Source organism: Citrus clementina, unplaced genomic scaffold (genome assembly GCF_000493195.1).
Source record: "Citrus clementina cultivar Clemenules unplaced genomic scaffold, Citrus_clementina_v1.0 scaffold_1, whole genome shotgun sequence".
NCBI classification, from domain to species: domain Eukaryota; kingdom Viridiplantae; phylum Streptophyta; class Magnoliopsida; order Sapindales; family Rutaceae; genus Citrus; species Citrus x clementina.
Window position 1 is genome coordinate 3066257 of NW_006263303.1, and position 19373 is coordinate 3085629.

At 32.8% G+C, this 19373-nt stretch overlaps 3 protein-coding genes across 3 annotated transcripts; 2 read left to right on the plus strand and 1 right to left on the minus strand.

Annotated features, from left to right (window-relative positions):
* Positions 1-4058: 4058 nt before the first annotated feature.
* LOC18055339 (aquaporin TIP4-1) lies at positions 4059-5537 on the plus strand. Its single transcript, XM_006450608.2, has 3 exons — positions 4059-4334; positions 4438-4676; positions 4874-5537. Exons 1-3 carry the CDS (start codon positions 4208-4210, stop codon positions 5249-5251), a joined length of 744 nt encoding a protein of 247 aa, XP_006450671.1. The 5' UTR covers positions 4059-4207; the 3' UTR covers positions 5252-5537.
* A 1364-nt stretch (positions 5538-6901) lies between these two features.
* On the minus strand, positions 6902-8278 carry LOC18055340 (protein JINGUBANG). Its single transcript, XM_024192492.1, has 3 exons — positions 7951-8278; positions 7781-7837; positions 6902-7677 (listed from the first exon to the last, which is right to left on the minus strand). The coding sequence occupies exons 1-3, from the start codon at positions 8276-8278 to the stop codon at positions 6902-6904; spliced, it is 1161 nt and encodes a 386-aa protein (XP_024048260.1).
* Positions 8279-15953: 7675 nt separating this feature from the next.
* Positions 15954-19373, plus strand: LOC18055341 (ankyrin repeat-containing protein At5g02620). The gene is made up of 3 exons (XM_006450610.2): positions 15954-16622; positions 17383-17798; positions 17918-19373. Exons 1-3 carry the CDS (start codon positions 16145-16147, stop codon positions 18824-18826), a joined length of 1803 nt encoding a protein of 600 aa, XP_006450673.1. The 5' UTR covers positions 15954-16144; the 3' UTR covers positions 18827-19373.

Genomic DNA, 19373 nt, shown 5'->3' on the forward strand with positions numbered 1-19373 from the left:
TAACTAAACATCGTTTTTTTTGGGGGTGGGGGGGGGGGGGGGGGGGGAATGGTAAATTATTTCCATTTCCACACGTGATTAGAGGTTCAAATTCTTTATGTAGATTTATTTCAATTATTTGGAGATAAGTTTGGTTTATCACGCAACTAGATACTTACATTGCATCATAACAAATCTATCTCAATAGAGTCCTGATAAATTTGTCGTCAAATATGTAATATCTATGTTATTCTATGAAAATATAATGATGAGTTGAATTAAATCATAAAAAATTCTACATTATGTAAGTAATATTTTATGAGATTTTATATTAATGATATATCATTTCTTATATTGGATTATAAAATTTTATAATTTGTGAAGTTTTTGCAATATTTAAACATAGCACTATTCTTTCGATTGAATTCTTATTTAAATATCTTAGCTGTACTGTATCCTATTTAAAAAAATAAATTATAACATTATTCACGAATGAATATCGCAATAGTTAAAGACAGAATATTTTAATATATTTAATTTAGCAATGTAACATTGCTCTTCAATCACTTTTATTGTTGTCGGATTATCTGGTGACCCGAATTCTAATGGGCTGAAAATATCAAAGCGAATATAGGTAGCAATCAGCTTCTAAATTTGAGACTGTTTGAGTTCTATAGATTGACCCGAACCCAAAATAATTTAAGTGAATAGAAGAACGTTTACTACTTTCACAACTTCTATAACAGCCATTAGTTCAACAGAAATTAATACTACTTTAAAAATACCTTTTTTTTTTGCAACATCAAATATAATTCATCATCAACAGATTACCTGCGTTTTAATAAATGTCTATCAAGCTCCCAATTGAATCAAATTTTTTTTAAAAAATTCGTTTAAAAAGCATAGCAGCGACCAACCGGTGAAAGCTTCGTTTCAATTGGCAATAATTGAAAGAGTCAAATATGGTGGTGGCAGATAATAATGTAAAAGAGCTAATTGAAGATATTTATTCGGTGAAGCGTAAAATTACAGTAGACCGAATGAGGCTACTGTAAAATATTTTGAAAAAATAATCCTAATTTTTATGGGTATTTAATGTATTATGCACTGCGTAATTGTTGATTAAGGACATTTCTATTCGCTTTTTTTTTAAAAAAAATAATAATTGCAGTTAGGACGTAATTAATCAAAATAGAAAACCCATGCCTTTCTTCGATTAAAAGTAATAATGCAGGGGTCATATGTTATTATCCATAAATAAGCAATTATGGATCCGAGCATCTGTGAGTGAGTACAAAGAATAAATCAGCCAATCGAGCGATTGGAACGTGCATGACTTTGCTTTAAAACTCATTAAATAGTATTCTCTTTTGTCTTCTAAAATTATTGTGTCATACACTATGCACTATAGGGTGGATTCATCATGAACTAGAAAACAAAAGTGCCCACTACTTTCTTACAACAATCAAATAATTCATGAACGATATCTTTTTTTTTTTAATTTTAATGTTCTTCCCTCTTGTTCATCACGAAAGGATTTGAAAAGTAACATAAAGAAAATGAATAAATCATCAATCATCATAGCTCACTATTTTTCGAACGTCAAACTTATTTTTATAAAAGTTGAGCTCAAGTCTAAAGACAAGGTCGAGTTCATTGTAACAAGCATCATTTCAATCTAATTGACCCCCTTTTTTTAATTCTAATTTAAAGAGAGTAAAAATAAAAACAGTTTTAAGTATGCAAGAGTCATTTAGATGTTAAGGTTTAGCTCTAATAGTAAGAAATTGTTTTCTTAAAATTTAGGTCTTGAGTTCGATTTTCAATAATCATTTTTGGCTTAGTTCAATTAATTTTTTTAATTTAATTCTCCTATAATATAAATTCAAATAACCAACTAAATAAAGTTATTTAAAAATTACTCGATCATACGAAATTTGGGTTGAATCTACCTTACTCTTAATAGTAGAAAAATAATTAATTTTATTTGAGATTAATGGTTTGACTCTGTCGCAGTCTTAAACTTGGAAAAATGATTAAATTTTATATGGGATGAGATGGAAGGTGGGTGAATATTTTTAAAAACATATCGAGCTCGAGGTTTAGTCAATAACAAAATAATTTGCCGAAACCCTAGCTCGTATTGATCACCTCAATACTCCATAGATATATATACATATACTTAATTTGTTGAGGAACATGATTAAGAATGTGGGCATGGCTACAATAACAACATACACTTCCATCTAAAATTAATCGCGTTCACTGAATTTTCAAGTTGTGTAAAGAGAATCTTTTGCTGGATTACCCACTATTTTAAAGTCAAATGGACATAAAACATGTACAAAAAAGTTATCCTGGACAGAGGAAATGACAGAGACAACACTAAAGTCCACACTCAAAAGGCCAAGAACACATTCATTTGAATATGACAATTTCTTTAACATCAATTTATATACATCACAAGTTGAAGTATCAAACCCACTCAGCATATCACAAGCAATCAACCATTAATTGATCGGCTAGCGTTTGTACGTAAAAGCATAGACGGTGAATGATTAAACCCAAACTATCCACTTTAAAATGGAAAATAAAAGGCGAAAAGAATGAGGAGGAGAAGATTCACAAAGGGTTCGTGGGGCTTGAGTAGTTGACCAACAAGTATGACATTTCTATGATCCACGAACGTATTGACAGCTTTTGTTTGTGGCGATCCATTGACATAATTATTGAAGGAGGTTTTATTTTCAATGATTATTTTCTTCCCAATTTAGGGTGTTTGGTTGTTGAGAAAGGTGAAAAGAAAATGTAAGGAAGTAAAGGAGTTAAAAGAGAAAATTATAGAAAACTCTAAAGAAAATTTTATTTGATATGATCATTTACTAAAATGAGTCGTATTAATTTATGGATACAAATTAAATTTAAAGATATCATCCCGTTAATTTATCATAATAAAAAAGTTCACTAATACTACGATGATACCTTCAATAGAATTAAGTTATTAGTAATAGTTGTCATATTTACTCATGAATTATTTACAACATCTTACAACGACCATTATCTTTTAGATTATGTGTATATTACGTAGCCTATTTTAAATATAAAAAAATTAAATTCTTAACCGTAATATTTTCATTCCTAATGTTGATGTAAAATTCATTTATTTAATGATTGATTTCATATATTCTAAAAAAAATATTTATTGCTTCATCCCACCTTTATTAGAGATTGGAGAAGTTGAGATACAACTTGAGAAATGTCATTCAAATTTTCACTCCTACTAGTATCTATAAGGAATATCAAGATTAAGACCAATTCATGAGAAGGCCGGCCATACATTTGTTTCTTTATTCACTCTTTTAAATTCCTCGACATGTATATATATATATATTGATTCTTTTATTTTTACCAAAAGATCAATTTCTTTGTCTTAACTAAACAATTGTGTTTTAAGGTGTATAAAGTTTTTAATTTGGGCAGATACATAGACTTTATAGCAATTGACTCGACGACTGACGTGCATAGCCACGGTTTGCAAAATGATTAATAATATATATAAATTAAAGTTAATATAAAATACCTTAAACATTGCAACTAGTGAGAGGTGACAATAATAAAGACCAATATCTCGCCATTTACATTCACAGCTTAACTAATTATTGTACTTAAATTTTGATTTTATATAAACTGACGTTCTTGGACAACCATAGCATACCTAATTTATGCATTCACGGCGCGCGCGCGCGCGTGTATACATGCATGCGGCTTTCCTATTGCGTATTTTTACCATATATCTAAATTAATTTCCAAGACAAGCGTTTCAAATAACACTCATTTTTTATTTATTCATTATTTGTCCGGATCCACCTGTTACATTCAAGTCAACTACTATCATGTATCCAAGTATTATTTTTGGCCCAAAAAAAAAAAAAAATTATATATATATTACATGCTAAGCTTTTTTTTTTTTTTTTTTAACCTTTCTCAAGATTTAAACTCAAAAACTCAGGTATCCAATTAAATATAAATAATTTAAAAACGATTTTACGAAACATGCTAAACTAAGTATAAATAAGTTTTAAGTACAGAAATGTAGTTCATAAATGGTTATAAATATAACACTATAAGGTTCGTTCTAGCCAAGCCAAACCAAGATAGCTGAACATTCGTTCTAGGCAATTAATCGCGGATTAGATACTTATAGTCTCCGATTAATCGTCCGGCGATCATGGCAAAAATAGCCCTAGGGAGCCACCGAGAGGCCACGCAGCCCGACTGCATTAAGGCCCTCGTCGTTGAGTTCATCACCACCTTCCTTTTTGTTTTCGTCGGAGTTGGATCTGCCATGGCTGCAGGTACTCATAATTTATTAGTTTCATTATGTTAAAAAAACTTGCTTCGAAGAAACACGTATAATTATGAGCTTTCTATTGTATGTTTCAATATTTCAACGGACAGATAAGCTTGTGGGAAATGCTCTAGTGGGATTGTTCTTTGTGGCCGTGGCTCATGCTTTTGTGGTGGCCGTCATGATCTCCGCCGGCCACATTTCCGGTGGTCACCTTAACCCGGCAGTTACTCTTGGCCTCCTTTTCGGTGGCCACATCACCTTCTTCCGATCCATCCTTTATTGGATTGATCAATTGTTAGCTTCTTCAGCAGCTTGTTTTCTCCTCAGTTATCTCACTGGTGGATTGGTAAGTCCAAAATATACTTAAACAAGATTTTATTTTTTATCAGTATACTTAAAAGATTTTAAATTAAGAGCCAGTGATAAGATTGTTTCATAATCTAATAGGATGCAAGCAAGTTAAGTGGGAACAAGTGGGCTTTTGGTCATTGTACACAACTTTTCAGTGGTTCTATTTTTTAATTTCTTCTTTGCTTTGTTCAGAGTACACCAGTCCACACTCTGGCTAGCGGCGTAGGCTATTTTCAAGGGATCATATGGGAGATTATTCTGACATTCTCCTTGCTATTTACCGTCTATGCCACTATCGTGGACCCCAAGAAGGGATCAATTGATGGGCTTGGCCCATTGCTTACTGGGTTTGTGGTGGGGGCAAACATCTTGGCCGGTGGACCTTTCTCCGGGGCCTCAATGAACCCGGCACGATCCTTCGGACCGGCTTTGGTCAGCGGAGACTGGACCGATCATTGGGTTTACTGGGTTGGCCCTCTCATTGGAGGTGGGCTTGCTGGCTTCATTTATGAACAGTTCTTCATCGTCAGGTCTCATGTTCCCATTCCGTACGAGGAAGCCAGATTTTAATTAACTAACCGAATCCAATGGCGTGATGGACCATGGTGTTATCTGTGGGTCACTATTTTGTTAAATTAAGTGAATGATGTACCACGTGTGTCTTATGTGTATGAATCCTGTAATATTACAAGCTGCTGTTTCTCTCTTGGTGTACTTTTAGTCTCGGTGCAGGTCTTGTTAATTGATCCGAGAACTTTTTTGGCTGCTGTCATTTTGGCTGCTCTGTTCTAATTTTGTGATTAATCTCCCTCTCCCCAAAAGTTGATTAGATGAAATTGCACTTGATCTTCTAATAGCCCGGTTGGGAGTGTGGTGAGGTAGTTGGGCTGCCAAAGTCTAACTACTAAGGTGTTTGGTAACGCTTGTACCTGAGTTTTGACAGTTTAGCAAATTTTTTTTTCCCAATTTCTACTCTACAGTTGTAGTTTTTACTCCACAGTAGCTGTAGCTTAAAAGTTACAGCACCTCACTCCCAAACACACTCTAAATCGATCAACTGCAGGAACCTTCGTAAGGAGCAAGAAGAAAGACGTGACCTTTTAGAAGTGGCATTACATATTTATAATCAGGACAATGAAATTCTTTAATTACAAAAGATAAAAAAAAGGATAATGAAATTCCTTTGCATCTTTGTAGGTTATATAGCCAATGTGTTTAGTAAACACGTACAGTTTAATTTTGACAGTATGTCTTATTATTTTATATGATTAATTAAAAGCATAATACATTATATTTAGTATTTCAATTTTTAGTTACAACATCTAAATAACCATGGAGCCTAAATTTGCATTTTGGTAGAGTTAGATAGAGCTTCAGAAATCTAATTAGAAATATGCCAACTTGTAAATTATAAGCAATTTGTGAATCAAAATATTAAATCGGTTAGGTTTGAAAATTGAATTGCTCTAACATAGGGGTATTGATGGGCCAACCAAGCATATTGGAGCCGTACTTCGTAAATAACAGAAAATTAATATCAATTCAAGCATGCATTAACAATGTACTCAATTTTAGCTATTAAGAGCCACCAAAGACAGAGATGCCATAATGCCCTAACAAATTGGGGATAATGAGCTGCAACTAACAGTACCATTTCCGCATATTTTTATAAGTAACTAAGACTTTTTTCTTTCTTTAAAAAAAAAAAAGCTAAAGATATTGAATGAAGACAGAATAAATTATAACATAGTATTGTGTAATCGTTTTTGTTACATTCATTATATGTTGTTACAATTAATTTTGTCTTCCTTTTATTTACTCTTTACGTTTAAATTGTTATAATAGTATTCTCAAAAACATAGAGAGGTGAACAAAATTCAAATCAATTTTTTTAATCATCTATCTCTGTTAGGATTTCTTTTCTTTAAAAAGTAATTAAGATATATATTTTTTAATTTACAAATATAAATGGGTGGACAAAGTCTACATTAATTTTGTCTTCGGAATTCAAACTTAAGTAACTGGCCAAATAAAACTAGTTGAAAATTAAGCAAGTTAGGTCACTAATAACAACTTATTAATTATAAGTAATTAAGATAAATCAAAGATTTAAATGGAGTACTTCAAATAAGCTGAGCAAATAAATGAAACTCAGTTGTTCAATTTTTACAAGACGTTGCTAATTGGCGAGGAACTGAACTAGATAATGATCGTATTGATTTATTGAAAATAATTACTGGCTTTCATCTTCTTCTCAACCCATGAAGGAGACAACACAGGACTCATCTCGTAGTCCATTTTTGTAGTGGTCGTCTTCGAGTTACTGTGATAGTCGGAATAATCCAAGCACATTGTTTTCTCCTGATCAGGCATAACCTTAACTCTCCATACTTTAAAAGTTTGATCTAAACTTGAACTATAAACTAAAAACCCCATAACAACTTTCTCCATTTCCAAGCTAGCAGCCAAGCACCTCACAGGCCCTCTATGCCCATCTAACACCGCAAGACATTCATGGTAGCAACCTCCTTCAGCTCTCCTCCAAACCCTAATCGTTGTATCCTCTGAGCCGCTGAATATCAACTTCTCAATAGCCACTAAGCACAGAACCGCAAAACGATGGCCTTGTAAGAACCCTCCATGGTTAAATCCACCAGACATTTTGTCTTTCTCCCAAAAGTTTATCGAACCATCTGAAGAACCTGAGTAGAGGAAATAATTGTCGAAAAATGAGCTTAATGCTAAGGCGTTAACTGAGGATTGCTGGAATTTTAGCGTCATTGTGAGCGTATGAGAATTTTCTCTGTACACACGCCTCCATATTTTCACCGACCCATCAGAAGAGCAAGTGAAAACAAACCCATCATCTTGGTTCACTACTATTGCATTGACATTACTTTCATGTGCAACAAATGAGTCGACACATGTACATCTTTTGTCCAAAACCCTCCAAGCTTTCACTGTTTTGTCAAACGAGCCGGTGTATAAGAGCCCCTCTGCGTGGTAAAATGCCATGCAAGATACGTAATCTCTGTGTTGTTGTTGGGTGTTTGATTTGGAGAAGGAAAGAAATGAGCTTCTTCTGGGCAAGGTTGTGACCTTTTTGGTTCGAAAATTGTCCGAAACCGTGAAGTTCCAAATTCGTATTTTGCAATCCTTATGTGTGGTGAAAAGCATGTTACCGTGAGCTAAAATGGCACGAACTTCTCCATGCCTTGCCTTGATGAAGCCACGCTCAACGCAGTCCGGTTGCCTCCATACACGAATACGGGTACTACTGGAGCCAGTGAAGACCATGCCCTTGGCGACTGCGATTGAGTAGATGTTGCCTTCGTGGCGATGAAGCGAGGCAATGCAGCTGTAGAGGATGGAAGGTGATGGGGTTTGTAGAGGAGAAAGCGTCCATGGTGACTCCGGGCTAGGTGGGGGCAATAGCGACACCATGGAAGTACTAGAAGGCCTTGGAGGGCTGAGTACAAGGTCTTGCTCGCACATTTCTTGATGGCTTCTGGTAGAAAGACGAGCAGGTGATTGGATTGAGTTTCTTTCTTCATCCATGAAGCCAAAGAGACTTTTCCTATTGCCATAGAATTCCATGGCAGTTGAGACGAAGAAAAATTCAAAATTAGGAGAATTATGTAGCAAAGCTAGAGTGATGTGTTTAGGCTAGTATAAAATTTCTATATTATAGATTAATTTATATGAAAATTGATTGGATGGATGGTGTCTTTAAGAACACATTGATGCGGTTAGGTTGGCCAGTTATGTAATTGAGAACTCAAATTTGATATGTTGTTTGTTAATTTGCCACATTTAAGGACACACCAGGAATGGAAATGAAAGCTAGCTGCACGGATTTTTTTTTTTTTTTCATCATAATGTTCCATCAACTACATCACAGTGAGGCAAAACTGATTACGTTACAATTAAAATATCAAGTTTATTTCGTTACTGATTCTATAGTTCTCATTCGTGATTTCTAGTTTATGATATATATATTTCTATAGTATTGTAAAATAAATTTGAGATATCAACAACAATAAAACCTTTGGGGTATAATGAAAAATCAACAATGACAACTTGGTAATATAATAAAAACAGTCAGAGATTTTAATTGGAGAGCTAGAGCTGCTGTTGTATCATCTGTAGATATAATCAAACGCGTAACATATTAACTAGCACATGTGAATCGTCAACAAAATTTTATAAGTTTTAACCCAACAACCTTCTTAAATCTGCATGTGATCAAAATCAGACAGGTTATACTTGGCATAGCAGCAAAGGCACAGCAATCATTAGCGGAAATATTCCATGTGAATTTGTGAAATGTGATTATCAATATACTTACGATACGAAATAACAGATACATAGGGACCATTTTTACGAGTAATTGGTGTATTTTTTCTATAATTATATACATTGTGTTGTAACTACATTTCTATTTTCTAACTAGAAGCTGATTATCTGTATTTAGTACTTGATTTTGAAACAATTTGATGGTTCCTATGTTGTATGGGTAAAATAATCAAATCTCAATGAATTGAGTGGATCAAAAGACAACGTGAAAACAAAATGTAACCACGTACATGTGTGGAGGTTCTTGGATTCTATATTTATCTCAAGAACAACACTTGGTTGTTGGTATTCTATAAATAGCTAGATACTGTTACTCTAGGAATAAAAGAGTGAAGGTGCTCAATTGAGGGGGAAAAAAAATGGAGGGTCACATTGATGATGGTGGTTATGGATTAAGTGCAGAATTGATCAGGAAGATCAGCTTCGTGCTTTGTTTAGGGACACTACTTGTGAGCTAATAATAAATTTTAGCTAATCTGCAACTGGGGTGGGTGTAGGCTGATTTGAATTCGGAACAACAGCAAAAGTCTGAGAAATTATGTTTTTACTAATGCAAACCAATTGGGCTCTCAGCATAGCAAGGTCAGCCCAATAAATAAATAAAGAAAATCGATTAGAGAATTTTTTCAAGGGAAATTAAAAAAAAAAAAAAAAGGAAGACTCGATGAGTTATGAATGAAGTCAGGTCGTTCGTCATCAAGAGTCAGGTTACGGGCGAATAGCTGTATTTTTCTGACTTTCTTGTTCAATAATATTCACTTGGGGCCTACTCTTGCTGGTACTCGTAGGCTAGTAGCTTCGTACGCCACGTTTCTTTATTAATTTCATCAGTCCGTAAAAGGTGGTTTCTCATATTCATTCTCGGATGGTGACTGGTGCATTCTTTAATTTAAGGATCCTTCTAAGTTACATGCATGTACTTTACACCCTTTTTACATAAATAATAAATGGACCCACATCATTCACTATTTATGTGAGAGGGGTGTAAGGTACATGCATGTAACTTAGCATTAGCCTTAATTTAATTATATGAAAATGATATGATGAACCTGGCCTGGGAAATTAAAGGATAAATATGCAAAAGCGTAATCATCTTTAACCAACTATTAGAGGGAGACGATATTTCGACGGGATAATGGAATTAATTATCTCTAGAAAGACGACAATTCTAAAAATCAAAGAGCAAGTTTCTTATAAGTTTCGGGCTAGTTTTTGCTCATATTTCAACATTCATCAAATTCCGAACATTATTTTCGTAACTCATGAAATTGAGGACATTTCGTTAATGCAGCCGTCAAAAGTTAGCAATTAAAGGATAGAATCAGAAATTCATTTTTTTTTCCTTCCCTTCTCTTTTTCTTTTTTCTTTCTTTTTTTTTCCATTTTTTCAAAGGCCAAAATAAAAAAAGAAAGAAAGAAACTTTACATAATTTTAGTTTAAGGGATAATTCCAAGTCGAGGACACTGTTTTTTTTTTTTGGGAGGGGGCAATAGTGAAATTGAGGACATTTTGCTAAGCCGCGTTGCGTCGTCCATCTTCTCCAAGTCCACGACTCCATGTAGCTCCGAGTTTATGGAGCCATTGCAAAAATCTTAAGGCCATTTTTTATTTTGAAGTTGAACAATTGTAATTTAATTAAAAGTTATAGTATTAAATTATTATTTTTTATATAAGTATTAAAATACTTGGTAAACACTAATTAACTTAAAAGTTAAGTTGATTTAATCTTCCATTTATATAAGGAAAAGCTTATAATATTTTATTATTTTTATCAAAATTATTATTCAAAAAATCATATTTACTACACAGAATTAACTCTAATTTCATAGTTATTGTCTTTTTCCATAATAACTATAACTCTACAGCAACTCAATATCGAACAACGCTTAACTAGTACAACGGCGCAGCATTGTTGCTGCTCCCCCTGCGATTTACAAAGCCTTTTGCTGCCGCTACCAGTACCATCCAAATGCCCAACCTTTTAAAGATTTAGTAATGAATGCTATTATACCTATATTTTTACCAACCTCGAGCCCATAATCCAAATCTATAACATATTCTAATCTAAAGAGGAATGAATAGTATAAGTCGTAATCCTCGTCAACTTGAATTTAGCGAGATAATAGATAAGTTTTCCTAATTCAATTATACTCTTGATTATCTCTCTTATATAAAGAGGTCACCACCCAAAAATACAGATATCAAAGTTATACATTTGATATCATGTCACTCTCGATATTTGACTTCATCATTAGAGTATTTATGCCGATAATACCCCCGACCACCATTGATGGGTCTATTGTTTTTCAGGATTTCGACTATCGAAGCTTTTATTCTAAAGATACCAAGCTCTCTCATGTCCTATTCCCCAAGTAAACGAATTTTTTCTCAACTCCTATTGCCGATGCAAATTTTGGTACCAATTAGAGAAGCGACCTAAAAATTTTCTGTGTCTGCTGATTTTACTAAGAATGGACAAAAAGCTAGTTCGGATAAGTTTTGCAGGGCGAAAGGTAAATCTGAAAATTTTGTACTGGCTTTATTCTTAATGAGGATTAAAAATCCAGGTTGGAATTCTTCCCCATTGCAAACCTAAAAGTTTCCTGGTTTTTTATGCTTCAAAGATTTTAATTTTAATTTGATTTATTTTTCTAAGTTGAGCTCATGACAAATGATTCATAATGAGTCCGCTCTGGCTGATGTTTAGGTCTGCATTTCTTTTAAAACAATAATTGAGTTAAGATTGGGCTTCCATTTTTATTTTTGTGTTGATTTTTCTAATCATGTTGAGTTGGGGTTGACAATCTCTAACTCGTTTCTATCCTTGGACACGACACGATTATTATGTATGTTCATAAATTTATATTTTAACATGAATAAATACGACCGATTTGACTCCCTCACACAATTAGGGAGGATTACTTTATTTAACTCATTAATCATGAAATCCAATTTGTTTAACCTCAGCCTAAATTTAATTTGAAAATTGAAATACAATACCACCTAAAAACAAATTGAACAATAAAGTAACAAATCAAAACTCTTTTACATCAGCGATAACTACAAAACAGCCTCAACTACACTTCTAAAAGTTAAAAAGAAATAAAACTGTAAAAAATAATTTTTAAAAAAATAGATTTGTGTCGCTAACTGGTTGATTTGACATGAATAAAAATGATTAATCATGTGTCACAAATAAAAAAGTGGGTTAAAGAGAATTCAAAACCTGAATACGCTAAAATTGTTATATGGTTAAAGCAAATACAATATGATTATTATTCATGTCAAATGTTTTCTACCTAAGTCATTGAAGGCATTTATATACAATCAGTTAATAGTTTTTTTTTCATTTAAAAGTTAAGGGTGAACAAATAACATATGTGGCCGCACAATGTGAATGGTATCTCTCAATAATATTCAAGTCTGAAAAAAAAAAGTTTGAAATTTTATTATAAGTGGCTCTATTGACACCCCTATTACTTTTATAAATTTTTTATTTTTTATTTTTATTTATTTATCCTTAATTAAGGCATAATCTCTTTCTTATCTAGAACAATTCACACCCTATTTAGATATATCTTCTATGTAATTGTAAAACTTGCATTTGAAAAAATAAAAAATAAAAAAGCTAGCTAATCCTTAATTTTGCATATCCTTATTATAGCCATATTTTTTTTCAATATTCCCATTTAAGAGAGTGGAAAGTGGAAACCATTAAACTTTCGTATGTTTGGTGTATTTTCAAAGTTTAAGAAACTAAATAAAGAAACAATATGGGGTTTTGTTTTTAAAGAAAACAAGCAACAAAAAAAATGGTGGTAGATAAAAAAACCAAATACTTGGAGACAGTGTACAGAGTTTGAGATCTTAGAGATAGAGAGAAAAAAAAAGTTAGAGTGAGAAAGATAAAGAAATATACTATTTGATTGAAAAATTAGGGTCCGCCTATATTGCAACAGTTACAGTATACAACGACTTTTGTTTTTTATGTTTGATTACACTACACTACTTTATATTTTCTATAAAATTCAATAGGCACTAAAAGTTACAGACTTTTACATATAAGTCCATTTTTAGGATAAAATGGCATTTGAAAAGAATTTTAATTTATTATTATTATTATATAAGATTATTGCTATTAAATTTTATTATTTTATTTATTTTAATTATTATTATTTATGTATATTACTGTCATTATTATTATTAAAATTTATTACTTTTATTATTTTAATTGTTATTATACCGTAATTAATTCATTATTATTAATATTTATCTTGATATGATTAAAATTATTGTTATTTTTAAAATATATTAACTTTATTATTTTAATTATTATTATTTATTGTTGTCATTATTTTTATTAATAATATTATTAAAATACTAACTAGGCAACCCAAGAGGGAGGTGAATTGAGATTTTAAAAATTATGCAATACAATTCGCATAACAAATCAATCTAACGCCTTAATGGAATAGAGAACAATAAATTCAATCATGCACAATATTAAAAGAGTAAGGGAAGAGAAAACAAACACAAGAATTTTTACGTGGTTCGGCAATCCCCTCCTACGTCCACACCTCCAAGCTCACCCGCTTGAGGATTTCACTATCCAAGTCTCCTAAGGCTTTAAGTTTTTACAATTGACTTTCAAGATGTCAATGAACCTTTACAATCAAGAGATTATCTCCCTAATCTCTTCACCCCAAGTGTTTCTCACACTTGTACACTCACAATTTGATGAGAAATAAAAATTACAACAATAAAACTCTCTTTAAGAGTGGATATACAAATGATAGTTCAATGAAAATTTAATCTATGATGATTTTCGAATTTGAAGCTCAATATAAGTTGTGTGCACTTGTTTATGCTTGCAAAGATTACCAAAAATGAATTGGATTTGAGTTTATCTAGTTTGAACTCAAAAACTAGTCGTTATGCACATTTTGGTGATAACCGGTTTACCGTTTATGGAATCCGGTTAACTACTTTTATGTTACTGTTACAATAAAAATTTGAATTTCAGAATATCTGGCATGCCGCTTTTTATATCCAATTATCCGCTTTTGAAATTCGGTTAGTTGCTTTCGAAATCCAGATAGCCGCTTTCATTCCAGAAGCTTACTGCCCAAAATCTGGCTACCCGTTTGTCACATCCGGTTAACCGCTTGCTACAGTAACCGGTACAGTGCACTATTTTTCAAAATTACAGTTTGATCCTAAAATTTTATAAAACTGTATTATGACCCAAAATATTATATTATTTTGCAAATAGGTCCAATTTCAGAATCTCTAAACAATGCTTGCTATTCCTAAAACTTTCTGAAATTATGATATAGCCCAAAATGCTATAAAAAATTTTCAACAAGTCCTCCAAAATTTCAAGTAATACTTGTTGATTTCAAAGTTTTCAAAACTCTTTCAATTAAATCATAAACTTGAAAAACAACTAATTTCATAAATCATTTTTCCATTAAATATAAAACATTTATAATGTAAAAATGATGATTTATTTAAAATGTATAAAAAATAATTTGAGCTTAAAAGATTAATCATTCTTAATCTTGTTTGTTATCATCAAAATCAACATTATGGAAACATATATATTAACAATTATTATTAAAACTTATTAATAATTTTTATTATTTTTATTATTATCATTATTATTATTATTATTTCAGTTAATTTTGTTGTTGTTGTTATTATTATTATTGTTAAATTTTATTAATTTTTTTAATTAACATTATTGTCATAATTATTATTTTTAGTTTTTATTATTATTATTATTATTATTGTTTTAGTTATAATATATACAAATAATATTAGGGACACAATTAATAAAGGGTATTTTAATAACTTATAATAGTCTATTTCAATTATAAAATAAAGTAAACACATCAATGGGAATGTTGTTCATTCCGATTCCGATTTCTACAACTCAAGTAAATAACTTATTCTGATTCAAATTTTTTATTACGATTCTAGCTCATTTCGATTCTTATTTAATAAATGCACAATTAGAATGTGTTTGGAACATAATATTGTATATTGTTATAATATTGTTCACATTAATATATTGCTTACCTATGTTTGGAAGTTTTGAAAGATAGATTGTGGTCAATTATATAATTCACTACAATGTGCTAACTTTTGCCTTAATTGAAACATTAAATATATTTAAATTATATTTTATTTTTACTATAATAATTATAATATTAAAAATAAATTATTTTATAATATGATTTTATTATATCATATTATATTAATAATTAATATAAAAATAATAATTAAATATAATTAATAATAAATTTAAATAATGAGAGTAGATCCAGAAATGATAGTAATAATTAAATAGTTATGAAATATTTATGAATTTATGAAATAAATAAACTTATTTATCTTTCTGAAGTTAGGACGCAAACATAAGCTTTATTTTATATATAACGGGTTGTGGCTCTTATAAACAAGTATTGAATCATGCATTGTAATTGCTTAATATCAATAATAAAAGTCCTCTTAAAATTTCCTTCTTTCTTATTCATATCGTTTAACAACTAAGTCAATAAATAAAATAATAATAATTATATTTTTTCCTAACATTTCAGAAAACAAGAGGATTGCAATGAAAATAACCTAAATAAATACATCCATGCCGTTGGAGTTGTTTTTGTCATTCTTACCTTGGATCTAATGGTTAAATTACAAAATGACAAAAATAGTGGTATGTTGCAACTGTTGCAACATAGGCGGCCCCGAAAAATTAATGTGCATTTTCGAAAATACTCTTAAAAGTGATTTTTTTAAAGGATTTTTTGGGGGTGCTAATTGCAATGCTCTTTTTATTATTCCGGTTCACTGTTGACCATATGTATAGATATATGTAGGACCAGAAGATTCATAAAATTGATATGTAAAATATTACTTTCCGAGGAAATTAAGATGACCCCTAAATTAATACGTGTGCAATCATGGAGAAATTTCATGGTGCCTACACTTTGTGGAAAAACAAAGCCTCCTGTCTCGCTATATCTTCTCTCACATCAATCTTTATATACATCTCTCCATAGCAGCCTCTCCAATTACTATTGCCTTTAGCCATTAATCTAAACATGGAAATCGAAGCCATTAATCCATACATGGAAAGACACCTCTTTGAAACCATTCTTAGAGGAGACACACAAGCATTTCTTAGTCTCATTCAGCAAGATGAAGCTAAAATCAAGCAAACTGTTCCAGGATCTTTGAACACAATCCTTCACTTAACAGCTCGTTTTGGGCACGAAGAGTTGGCCTCAGAGATTTTGAAGCTGTGTCCGGAAATGGTGGCGGCGGAGAATGAAAAAATGGAGACTCCATTGCATGAGGCATGTAGAGAAGGGAGGCTAAACTTTGTGAAGCTGTTTGTGGGGATTGATCCTTCGGTTATTTATAAGTTGAATAGAGACAACGAGAGTGTGCTTTATGTGGCCTGTGAGAGAGGGAGGCTTGATGTTGCGAAGCAGTTGTTGAATTATTCATCGCTTTTGATATTGGAGGTCGATGGATTGACTACTTCTCTTCATGTTTCAGCTATGGCTGGCCATTTAGGTAACTTTAATATTCGCTATCTGCTAAAGCTTGGTAAAATGGTAATGGTAGCTTCTGCAAATTTTGAGAATTTGTGCTATTTATATTTGGCAGTTCCGCACACCAAAGTTGACCGGTTAATTACTAGTCACTGAATAATGACAAGATAATAGTTGTGGGTGTCACTGTATTATTATAATTAAGTCACAAAATCTTAATAATGAGTTAGCTGCTAATTATATAAGTTACAAATAGTACTTCACCGTAGGAAAATAGTTGAGCCTAAATTGAAGAGGACTATGACATAGGTAAAGGACTCTTTCGTTTGATTTGGTGATTAGCAGTCAATTTAAGCATCACCGACAGTTTTGATGCCTGCTCTTTTAATTTAATAGAATATATTAGCGGCTTTTATAAACGTAGTTGACAACCCTAATAAGTACTGTAACATTTGGGATCCAACAAATTTATTTTTAGAAATTGTTAAACCAATTAATTAAATTAATTAGTAGTTAAAATAAATAATCATATACATAACATATAGAAAGTGGTGTCATCAGTCCATCACTACTACGTCAACACATTACCAGTCACTAATGCCTAGTTGCAATTCAAAATCATAATAATTAATTTTATTCATGGTTTATATATATGGTGAAATGTATTTGGATGGTGGAGTGCTGATGCGATGGTGATGACTCCATCCAACGAAATGATTTAGAAGTTTCTGAACTTTCTTGGTTCAAGTGGCCATGACTGAGTTGTAGGATGCATGTTGCAGATATTGTGAAGGAACTTCTAGAGGCGCGTCAGGAATTCGCATGGAAAAAGGACTTGAATGGGCACACGCCTTTGCACCTGTCCTGCAGCAAAGGCCATCTAGAAATAACCCGAGAGCTGCTAAAGCTGGACCCTGACCTCTCTTCTTTGCCAGACAACGAAGGTCGAACACCACTCCACTGGGCTGCGATTAAAGGCCGAATCAACATTATTGATGAGATACTTTCACTGAACCTCCAGTCAGCTGAGATGAGAACCATACATGGCGAGACAGTTCTCCATCTTACTGTGAAAAATAATCAGTATGAAGCCGTTAAGTACTTGATGGAGACTCTGAACATCACAAAACTGGCCAACATGCCAGATAATGATGGCAACACAATATTGCATCTTGCAACTGCTGGAAAGCTTACTACGGTAAGTTCTTTACGTGTTGATTCTCTTCATTAGTTCTCTTAGGCATTTTTACCCATTGCTGATTTGGGCTAGCCATATTTCGTTGAAGATTAAACTAATTTTCCCTTCCTTTGAGACAGATGGTCATCTACTTACTGAAGCTTGGCGTGGATGTAAATGCAATAAACAGAAAGGGTTACACTGCTCTTGACGTAGTGGAGTCTGATGCAAGTAATTCAGGTGCTCTTCAAATTGTACCTGCATTAGAAGAAGCAGGGGCTAGGAGATGTGACCAGTTGCCCCCAATGTCGCCACACGATATTCAACCCATAGGCGACACTAGCCCAATCAGCGCACAATCTTCAATACCAAGAAGGGCTCCCCGAGAATCTCCATCTCGACATCACCGCCGCCGCAACCGTCGTCGCCGAGAAAAGCAGATTGAGCTCCAAACCGAGGGTTTAAGAAATGCGCGCAAGACCATTATAATTGTAGCGGTTTTGATTGCTACGGTTACGTTTGCTGCTGGCATAAACCCACCTGGGGGCTTTAACCAAGTTAGTGGGAAAAGCCTTGTGGGTAAGCAAACTTCCTTTAAAGTCTTCATGGTTTGCAACATTGTGGCATTGTTCCTGTCACTAGGCATAGTCATCTTCCTAGTCAGCATTATCCCTTTTCAGCGAAAATCAATGATGCAACTATTGGTGGTGACACATAGAGTGATGTGGCTGTCCGTGTCATTTTTGGCGGCAGCCTATATTGCCGCCATATGGACTATTTTGCCACGTGGGAGAGGGATGGTTTGGGTATCTGCGGCAGTGGTGTCTCTTGGGGGAGGGTTCACATTGGCCATTTTCACAGGCCTGGGGGTATTGTTAGCAAGGCATTGGCTTAGAAAATGGGAATGGAGGAAAATGAAAGAGAAAAATAGAAGCCCTAACAGTAGCATTAGCAGGGTTGAAGAGCTGCGGATGATGAAGAAAACCAGTCACGAATCTAGTAATTCGGATCTTGATAGCTCTGATCAAGGAGGTTACCATTTGTATTAGATTTTACAGATTTACATAGCTTTCTGAAATATTTGTATCATTGATGTTATTAATTAGAATATTGGGTAGTCTAATGGACTTTTCATTTCGTTGACGGTCGTTTGTGGAAATTTTTTTAATCTCCCCATAAAGTTTTAAAGCCGTTTTGTACAGTAAAGAAGTACTGATACAGCTGGGGTGAAACAGAGTGCTCTGCTTCTTGAAGGGTGGGTCTCCGGAGGCTGTTCAATAGTTAAAAAGTTGTAATAACTTTTTACGAGATTTTGAATCTGACGGCTTTGATTCTCCTTTCGCTCAACAGTGAAGTATAAGAAAATTTGAGTCGGCTGTGCTTAATGCTTATTGTTGGGCTTCGACATATTTGGGAACTGGGGCTTGTCGTCTTATTCTCACTTAGTTATACAGAAGTCACAAGAGTAGAGATTAAATGGGGAATAATGGATTTTGCTCTAGAAATAAGAAAACATAGGGGAATCACTCTTTGTAAGTGGTAAATTATTTTTTTTAGGTGAACATTTTTTTATTATTTTGGAGGCTTAACAGCTCC